Consider the following 10126-nt stretch of genomic DNA (forward strand, 5'->3'; position numbering starts at 1 on the left):
TGTGTGTGCGCCAACCTCTCATCCAGGTAAATCCGCAGCATCTTCCAATTGAGCCGTCTGGTGTAGAAAATGAACTTGGCCAGTTCTTTGGGATGATCCACTAGTATTCCTTTAGACATGAAGTAGCTGATGCCCTACATGAACACAAAGAGGACAAAATGAAGAAAATACAGGTAGCTGAAGGCACAGCAGATGCTCAACCTGAGGTGTGTATGACTGACCTCCTGTGGGTTGGCATTGAACGTCAAGCTGCCCTCGTCTAGTTGAAGGTAGAGTCTTCGGTATGAGAAGCCAGCAGGTAGTCTCTTATTGTAGATAGAGCAGTGTCCCCATGTGGACTTGCACAGCCTGATGGGATATTAAACAGCAGATTTAGAAAATACGAACTACAATGTTACAAAGTATTTTAATTAAGTAGAAAAGAAAGAGAAGCGGCGTACCCCTGCCACAGATATTCATCATGTCCCAGGTCTTGCCAGACGCAGCCAGCCAGGCACAGATCAGTAGCATTCAGGTAGGAGAGGATGGTGATGCCTAGTTCAGGTGGAAGCATCTCCAGATCTATAAACCCATGCTGCTCTTTACCTACAACCCCCCCCCCACCCCAGAAAACAGAGGGGAAAATAGAAAACATGTGTTTCGATCTAGGAAACTTTTCCCTGCTGCCAATGTGTGGAAAATTCAAACTACCGTATTACCTGGGTTTTATTTCAATATGCTGAACACGGCTGCTCTTATAATACCTATAAATGCAGAAGCTTTTCTCTGTAATAGATTTTTAAACAGCAGTGAGCCCTTTGGGGAAATGTGGGCTTGGAACAAACACTTAGGAGGGTTTGATGGGGTTTTTAAGAGCCGTTTGTTTCACTGTGGAGCAGCAGGATAACTGTATGGATTCTTTTTATTGCTCTGTGTATATATGTGATTTTGTCAAAAGAAGGAGGAATGCAAACAGAATCATCTCATTATTGTTTGCTTCTTTATTAATCCCAGCTCCAGTGAAGGGATGCCTGTACCAGCGAGAAACAATGTTAGCACTCCCCCTAGTGGCCACTGTGCCAAAAAACACTAGTGAAAGGTGTCAAATCCGGCCCAAAAGAAAATGTTCTGGCTCTCTAGACTCTAGAAACAGAACCTTCAAGATTACAGATGTGTGCTTAAATATTATTTTATCAATCAGATCAGCAATTGTATCTGTAAAATATCAAATTAAATCAAAGTGGAAAGATGTTTCATATTTATTTTCAAGTTCTCATCGCATCCAAAGACAGCTTTTTGTTCAAACTTCAGTGGTTTGTTTAAACACATGTTTGATCTTAATGTGGCCCAAAATGAAAATGAGTATAACTCCATGTCACAATTATTTGATGATCTAATCAGGATTAATCTGATTGGTCAGGACTGGGAATGTGAGCAGGATGTGATGATATGTTAAACTTTAAAGTCTTTTTCTTTATTTTCCACATTTAACATAGTCATGCTTTCGTTATGTTTTATTAATCCAAAAGACATAAAAATGACATCCTATGACTGTTTAACGTTCTTAGCATCAGTAATTGCTCATTTTGAGCTTTAGTGCTACAAACCCACATCACAGGCTTATTGTGGCTGGATTCTTTGACATGTTCCCTTTTTGGAAGTCTCCATAATATTTTCCCTCTACCCATCCCTTGTTTAATTCCTTTTCAAACAAGATCAAACAAAAAACACTAAAGAACTGCGAGTTCGCTGTATGACAGTGAAAACTTCCCAATGAGTTGATTTTTTTATTTTATTAGAATACATGATCGAGTCTGACATTACAAACAAAAGGTTTAAACATTATTTAGCAGAGTGTTTAAGAGAGACTCAGAGTACGTAGAGCTTTCTATTTGACATTTATTCATACCTCTGCGTGTCTTCAGCAGATGATAGATGTCAGGGCTGTAACAGTGCTGTGGTGCTCTTCTCTGGGAACCACCTCCATCTCTCCCTAAAAAGGAAATGAATAGATAAATAATGAAATGCCAAATCTAAATACTAAATGGCCTTTTTTACCCAAACTCTACAGCCATTAGTTTAATTCTATCTGGTTAACCTTTAAACTCACATGGAAAGTTGAAGAGATTGTTCATTTGTCTGCAAGTGACCAAACTGTGCACAAGCAGCGACAAGAGCAGCAAACAGTCCAATTCAATCTTACTAAACAACTGAGGCCAAGATAGAAGACAAAGATTGACTGTTCTCCATTGGCTTTCTTCAACTGAACGGTTTCAAACAAAATCAGAGCTCTGCCGTAAGAAATTAAATGGTTTTGATTCAATTTCATCTGTTTTGTTTCGAATACATTGTGTCTTTATATGAATATTTTCCCCACAGGTTGTACGTTAAATACCTGTGGTATAAGGAAAATGGTAGAAATACCTTGGTCTCGTCTGCCTCCTCCGCTCTCAGTCAGTTGGTCGGCCAGCTCTTCCTGAAGCTGCTGCTGTTGTCTGGGAGAAAGCCTCCACAGTGCCTGACCCATCTGCAAACAGCACAGATACACGTTAAAGTAAACAAAACAAACGTAACCGAGGGGATCACTCCAGACAACTGATGGTAACTAATGAAAAAAATGAACATTACTGCCTTCTTCTTTGTCCCTCTGCAGTAGTTTACCACACATCACCAGCATTGTAAATTATCAGAGCGTTTAGATAAACTGGACTTATGTTACATTTTATTGGATCTTCCTTCAGATTTTGTTATGATAGTTCAGTTGTTTTTTTTATTGTGCAAAGTGTTAATATGTATATTCACCAGAAAGTTCAGATTAGCTACATTTAGATATGGCAAGTGCCATATCATCAGCACATGCCACCGAGTCCAGCTAAAATCAATCTATCAAGCTAAAAACTGCAAAAGAGGGACAGACGTGTCTTGATATTTCAGCATCAGTTACCTCAAAATAAAAGCATGCAGCAATGCTTTGATTTACGTCAAAATAACTTCATGAGATAAAAATTGCTGCAAAGAGTATTGACCGTTACAGCTCTGCACATCATCAGGGTCTTCAAACTGTGAGGCTTCATGAACAAAGATGGAGATTCTATGGGACAGACAGTAGAAGAGGGCTACACAGTTCCTTTCTCTAAAGAATCATCCTTCCTTTGTTTGAGACATCTGGAAAAGGATTTCAGAAAGTGACTAGCACCCTTGTGCTTCCTTGTCTCGTCAGTGAAAAGTCAGATTAAAACCATCAAGACCAACTTCTTTCAACAATTTATTCAATATCTGATAATAATCTATGTATTTCCAAGCATGCAGGAGTTTGTTCCATGTGGCAAAAGCACTATCAAAACTGCTCAAAGACCATGATTTTAAATTTTGGAACAATTATCAGATCTTAACCCAATTAATAACATGTGAAAAGGTTTAAAAAGTAGCTCATATTACATTAAACAATTATATTATTACATTCAAACTTAAAGCAAAGTGTTTAGGTTATGAAGCATGGGAATATTTGCTATAAAATGTTATGAAGAAAAATCAACACTGGTAAAATTTTACTCTAAACATCTTCCTAACTATTAAATTGCGGTTTAGTATACCAGATGTACTACACAGTTAAGCTGACTTTATTTATACTGCCACCAGATTTAAAACTGTTTTAAAAAGCGGTGTCATTTTTAATAGCATGTCCAAATGCATGTATAATCTCATCATTAATCAGTCAAATCCTTTATTGTCGTTACAGTAATCAGATATTTTTCATTTTTGTTCACAGGCTTTTTCACGCGTCTCTTGGTTCACTCCAAATATTCTCAGTCGGCTTCTGCCCTCCATTAAATATATCATTACATACAAACAGAAGAAACATGATCAACATCTAATTTTGCAAGGAGTAAGAGGAATTGAGAAAAAAGAAAAAGAAAAACTAGCTCCAAAGGGAAATTAAACAAATAAATAAAATTGGGCTAACCTGTATACTGTGTTGAAACACTCTAAAAAATGTTCAAGCCACAAATTATCATGAGGCACTGCCATAGCTTTGGGTCATATTTGAGTAAGAATACTCCTCATGATTGTTCACTGGTTAAACAAGTTTGACAGTATTTGGGTCACTCGTGAAGAAAGCAGCACAGCGACAAAAAGCAGCCTCAGAACACGTAGACGTTTTTACTTTACAACCACGTACTAATATTTTATTAATATGAATAAATTTTGCGGGTTTCGTTTGCGACATCGGCAGAGTTGGTTGTCAACCCCTTCAATTTAGAATTAATTCCTTAATTATGTCAACAAAGGAGAGAGTAGTCCTGCTTTTTCTTTTCCTGTACTCGGCACTTAATGAATAATATTCGTTGACAACGCGATCTATTTAAGTGTGGCAGCAAACGACGATGAGATGGCAGCTTTCTTAACACGCTGCCCTGTCCCGTTTTCCTTCTCGGTATCAGCTGTGTTGCATAAACAAATCCGCTGCACTGTTGTAAACATCAACGGTGGAACTTTCAGCAAGCAAGTTAGTATGACCTGTAGCCCCGCCTTCCCTTCACTGTCATTGGCCAAATATGTGACGGCAGTTGCTAAACAGGAATCTGATAGGTAGGTTTCGCTTTCCCTCAAAAGCTAACAGAAATCCCCATGCTAGCTTGCAAAGCTAGTTTAACTTGACAACAGAGAGCCATAATTTCTACTTTTTTCAGCAGTAGATTGTTACCGGACTCGTGTGTTGTTTGTTATACTAAATTACTGTTACCTTACTTTATTATTTTGAGACAACCTCGTAAAAAAACTCCTGTTACCTACCTGAGTTTAGGGATTCCTTTGACAACCTGACCTGCACACTAGGACAAGTGAAAATGCTGATTTCATCCACTCAAATGGAGCCCGTAGTCATCTCCCGAACAAATCCCACCACACACAGATAATCCGCTCTGAATCAGAAACCTCCTTGCTTAGCGGGGTTCTTTGCTATTATCACAAAGCTATCATCTGTTTTCAGCCTCCTCCTCCTCTTCCTCCTCATACTGTCACTGCTGCCCCGCCCCTTCCTCCGCTGTCATCACAGAAGCAACGTTATCCGCAATGTTCGAAATAAATAATGTCTCTTATTTTTCTGGTTAAAAGCACAATATAAAGAGGGGGTATCAACACTACAACCGGGCATAAATAATTTTTTCTATATGTGTTTTAAAAAAAACTCAGAAAGCAAGTCCGTGAAAGCTGCGTCATCGGTATCAAAACGTCGATTTACGTAGGGTGTACGTAAGCGTGGAGCAGCCAATCCCGCGTCGTGCCGTTGAACACCCGGCAGAAACAAAAGTGCAAGAGGCAGAAATTTGTACTAGCTAGTAAAGTCGACATTTTACTAAGCGCACCAGCTAACTTGTTAATTATTGTCCGTTACAGTTCGGGATACGGTAAGTGGTTATTAATTTCTATGCAAAATCTTTTTTTTCTTTTATTGACGACGGCCAAGATTGATCAGTTAGTTCAATAATTGTTCAAAGCCTGTTCATCTGGATTTGACACTGCACACATTTCATCTGCTTTAGCTCCCGATGTAAACTCCTTACATTCTAGAAAATACAGTTATTTGTGCTTGGTGGAACCTTAATTTGATTTGTTAACGCCGAAAAGGGGCAATTTTAAGACTCTTAAATAGGATATGCTGGTGTTGTCTAACGTTGTCAGTCATAAATATTTCCCAAAACACTAAAAGTTGTAGCTAACTGCTGCACTTAGAGCATATATAGTGCCTGCTGTGTTGTTGATGCTATACATGAAAAAACTTTGTCTGTTTCCCGTAGGCTACAATGCTTTCTGCAGGAAATGTTCAGAGTTGCCTCAGGAAATTGGAAGCACTGCTGCGAGTGATTAAGTACCCATCAGATGTTGATTACAGTGGGTAAGCCTACCCAAGTTTCCCATTACAAAAATTATTGTAAGCCATGCAATATTTTTTCATTGAAACCTGAGTGTTCTTGCTCAAAATTATTATGCCTGGAAAAAAAACTTTAAGGATAATTTTTGCAATTACAGTTTTTGTTATTGTCAAAATCATGCCAAAACATCAAACATTGAGTTTTCTACAGTGCATTAAGTCGATGTGTAAATGTAATCAGCTGCCATAACAGTTACATTTGTCCTTGTGTTGATGGTGTTTGTTTCTGCATCAGGCTTTCCAAAGGAGACCCCTCCTCTTTTCTGCCCATAGTGAGCTTCACCCTCACCACGTTCTCTCCACCTTTTGCTGAGCAGCTCGTGGCAGCTGGACTGGAACTGTCTGGCAAAACCGACCTCAGATTCACTGACACGCTTTATAAGGTAACACGGACCCATGTAGGGAGCAGAAAGAGAAAGCTGTTACATAACCATCAGATTAAGATCTGCTGACTGAAGCAAACACAAGCTTCTGCCTGCATTGGACAGTTTTTGTCTCACAGATATTTTTTGTCTTGATAAAAGTTTGACACAAATTTATAGTGTCATTTTATTTAGTTCTACAAATTTATAGAGTCAAACACTTGTTTGCATGCTTTGCCTCCAGGTTCTTAGAGATATCTTCCACTATAAGCCCATACTGACCAAGGAGCAGTTCCTCCAGTGGGGGTTTTCTCAGAGGAAAATCTCTTTCATCTGTGACATCATTAATCTGGTTCTGCAGAGACACAAGCAGCTCCACAAGGTAACACACATTTAGAAGGAACAAATGAGAAACTGATCACTTGGGGACAGATTTATATCCAGTCATTTAATAACTTAAAATTTTACAGTAACTCAGATTAAACTGATTCAGTACAGACATGACAGTTTTTCACAAAAACAAACAAAAAAAAAAACAACATTTGTGCACTGGGTCATATTATGTAATTAAGATCAGCAGAACTAGCTGTGTTTTTGTTGATCAAGTAATTGCAAAATTTGACATTTTGTAAATAAAATTGCTAAATGTGGCAATTAAAAAAAACTCTTAAGTTTTTGCGGTAGGATGATTTTTTTCTTCTTTTTTTTTGGCTGTATCCGAATTGGTTTATTTTGAAGAATTGCGATTGGAAAAAAAGATGACTGGAAGTAGTTGGAGGATGATAGCACAGCCTGTTTTTAATGACTTAAAGTGAACAAACTTATTAACCTGGGATTTTATTTCTTTTTCAGTGGAAACACTGCAATTGTTTTTGACATTAGGATAATATTGACAGACACATTTGGAACTGAAATGCAGCTACTATGTAGCATTTAGAAGAAAGACACAGATGAAATGATATAAAGTTAAAATGCTACATTAGTCAGCTGCTCAACAAAAATATACACCTAATGCTTCCAAAAATTTTAACCATGAGGAAATAAATGTATGAAAACTATACAGACAGTTCCATATTATTGTTTGAACAGTGTTTTTTTTTTGTAGCCCAAAGTGAGGTATCCTACTAAACACAATATCAGAAAGAAAAGTCATCTGACACTCACTGATGCAGACACTGTAAGTCTAATGCTGAGATTTATTCCACCAGGACTTGATATGTTTTTATTTTTAACAAAGTTCCATTTTGTTTTAGGCGTCCAAAAATCCCTTTGTGGAAGATCACAGAAGAAATCCTTTCTATTTCGCTTATCCAGCCAAAAGAGACACTTTTTCTGCTGATAATGAAGGCTCTGCTTATCGCTCTGAAATATCCCCCTCTGGTGCATCTGAAATCCCAGCTCCAGATGAAGAGGAGTCAAAGGAGAGCTTTTTAAATGCAAGTGTAATGAAAAAGTAGATTAGATGATAGTTTGTTCATATTTATTGAATAATTTAATGCTGAGCACACTTTTTTTTTATTAGTAATTTCTTTCTGTCTTTCAGTCATCGAAGGTAGAGGGAAGACTCTCGGCCCTGGAGAATAATATCGACACTCTTATGTCTGCGTTCAACAAGTTGAATATTCTGGAAAAACGACTTGAGGAACTTGAGCTCAAAAATGAAAATAAGGTTTATAAAATATTCAACTTTTTGAAATCTTAACTTTAAAATCTAATAACAGCATTTCCTCACCATCAATGGTTAAAACGTGTGATACTCTTTCATTTTCAGAATGATGAGGAAGTTGTTATGGTACCCAAAGAAAGTTGGGAAAACCTGATGAGCAGAGTGGTGTTACTGGAAGCTAAACTGGAGCTAAGGGATACTCAGGTTGGGCATCAAACTGGAACAATTTAATTCACTGATGTTGAGTCTGTCAGTAAAAGAGGCAAAATGTAAGGTTGATTAGAAATATCCAAAACCATGTATTTTCACTGCATATGAATGCTTTTTTTTTCTCTTTTCGTAGCTTAATGCTTCATCGCCAGCAGAGCCACTCACCTCCTCCCTTTCAGCTGTCGATTCCTCACAGGTGAGAACAATTTCTTACTCCTCAGTATCTATCAGGCAGTCATACTCGAATCAGCATGCTTCACACAGACAGGTGTGTATGTTTAGCAAGACAATTTGCAATTAGTCCATTGGAGGTCGGGCGCCCACACCAAGGAGGGGACCTCTTGAAATAAATAACATGTATATAGTTAAGCCCAAAATTACCCATACACCTGGCAGATTTTGATTTAAAGTTATATTTTTTTCATTCAACCAAGAAAATAGTTTCTGATAAGAAATGAGGCAGGCATCTCTAAAGTATCACATTTTTTAAGCTTTTAAAAAATATTGGTTTTATTTCCAATTTTAATAAAAATTGGATAGATAAAATGCATAGCCTTCTCTGAAATCAGTAGACAAAACTTTATGGATGTTAGAGCAATCTTTGTCGTCTTTTCATGTCACCTTTATCGTGCATCAGAGCAGATGTATGTGTATTTTTCCAAATTGCCACGAGGGGCGCTATTGGCACGATTTTATTTTTCTCATTTTGAGCTGTTACATTTTTATAAGACAGCTAATAACTTTTTTTTATATACATTGCATTTTGTGTGTATCATTAGTAGAAATTACACACTGACTTTATTTTGAGAAAAAAACCTGGTGCTGTTTTTCTTGTTTGTCCTTTTTTTATCCAGAAGGATCTAAAGGAAAGTCTGCAGAGGATTACTAACATGTAAGTGTTCATTAGATGCCATTGAGTTCCCCATTCTGTTCAATTAGACATTAAAGCAATAAAAAGCATGTTTTATTTCTGTTTAATGTTATGTACAGGAGTTTAACATACCAAAGTTACTCTCTGTTTTGGATTATCTAATAGATCAGTTGTATTTAAACACTCAGACCTTTTTTCTTTTATAGCCCTATTTTTCAATATTAGGGCTGTTAGGCTGGTGTTTTATTTTACCTTTTTTGTGCTTTTTTTTAGGATGAAGGAAACTTCTAGTCTGCTGAAGAACAAGGAGTCCTGCAGCATCCTGCATCTAAATTCTGACAGCGGAGTCACGTCTTAGCTCTTAATGTTATAATAAATGGACACTTTTCTGTCTTTAAGTTTATTGATTATATATAAATGTATCCCCAATGATCACTTTTATCAATGCATTAAATTTACTACCAGATAACCTTTTGACATTAAATAGTTGTGAATGTAATTTTTTTACCACAATGTAGTGTTTATTCATTCTCTCCTGTATTATTGTCGATCAAAAAAAAACAAAAAACTGTCCCCACGTCTAAAACTGTCAACAATGGGCACATGACCATCACAATTGGACTCCAGAGTAATAAAAGTGGTCTGGTATGATAAATTGTTATAGATACACTTTGCAGCTCCCATGTTTCAACTACTGGGACTGAAAGGATTTCCTGCTAACATTTTTGCTATGAGATACCACAACAAGTCTTTGGGGATCTAGAGGAATCCATGCCTAGTTGGGATGTTTTACAAGCGAAATCAACACACTACTGGGCAGCAAGCCATCTTGTCCTGAGTTTAGTTTATGTCGGAACAAAAAGAATCTGGAAAACTTGCAGCAAAGACACAAGCTACCATTGTGGCATGACTGTCCTATAGTTAAAGATTGGAGTATTGTATCTGATCATTGCATTTCTAATAATTTAAGAAGATGATTCACTAAAAGCAAAGCAGAACCAAAGTTAAATTCGTTGTGTGCACAAAACACAAAAGTTACAGGTCTGATTTTGAATGGTGGTATAACTGTTACTAACCTTTAGGTTTTGTTAAAATTATTGTTAGAA

The 10126-nt window shown here is 37.2% G+C and overlaps 2 protein-coding genes across 3 annotated transcripts in view; one reads left to right on the top strand and one right to left on the bottom strand.

The window, feature by feature from the left end:
* The window catches only part of LOC103146661 (F-box only protein 8-like), a 7276-nt gene extending 648 nt beyond the window's left edge, over nt 1-6628 (bottom strand). The window contains exons 1-6 of the mRNA XM_016677763.1: nt 6556-6628; nt 2404-2506; nt 1889-1972; nt 441-585; nt 222-348; nt 16-134 (exon numbers count right to left, since the gene is read on the bottom strand). Coding sequence (XP_016533249.1) covers nt 16-134; nt 222-348; nt 441-585; nt 1889-1972; nt 2404-2506 — 578 coding nt within the window. The 5' untranslated portion in view covers nt 6556-6628. The remainder of the gene's footprint in view (nt 1-15; nt 135-221; nt 349-440; nt 586-1888; nt 1973-2403; nt 2507-6555) is intronic.
* Nucleotides 5226-9522, top strand: LOC103146625 (centrosomal protein of 44 kDa-like). 2 transcript variants are annotated; one of them, XM_016677759.1, is made up of 11 exons: nt 5226-5387; nt 5778-5875; nt 6147-6294; nt 6518-6655; nt 7379-7450; nt 7527-7709; nt 7817-7942; nt 8045-8143; nt 8283-8345; nt 9007-9041; nt 9294-9522. In XM_016677759.1, the coding sequence occupies exons 2-11, from the start codon at nt 5784-5786 to the stop codon at nt 9376-9378; spliced, it is 1041 nt and encodes a 346-aa protein (XP_016533245.1). In that variant the 5' UTR covers nt 5226-5387; nt 5778-5783; the 3' UTR covers nt 9379-9522. The 2 variants fall into 2 exon arrangements, with proteins under 2 accessions (XP_016533245.1, XP_007564690.1); XM_007564628.2 differs by having other exon boundaries at nt 5227-5387; nt 9004-9041.
* Nucleotides 9523-10126: the final 604 nt, after the last annotated feature.

The sequence above is a fragment of the Poecilia formosa genome, unplaced genomic scaffold, assembly GCF_000485575.1.
Source record: "Poecilia formosa unplaced genomic scaffold, Poecilia_formosa-5.1.2 Scaffold164, whole genome shotgun sequence".
Lineage (NCBI taxonomy): Eukaryota > Metazoa > Chordata > Actinopteri > Cyprinodontiformes > Poeciliidae > Poecilia > Poecilia formosa.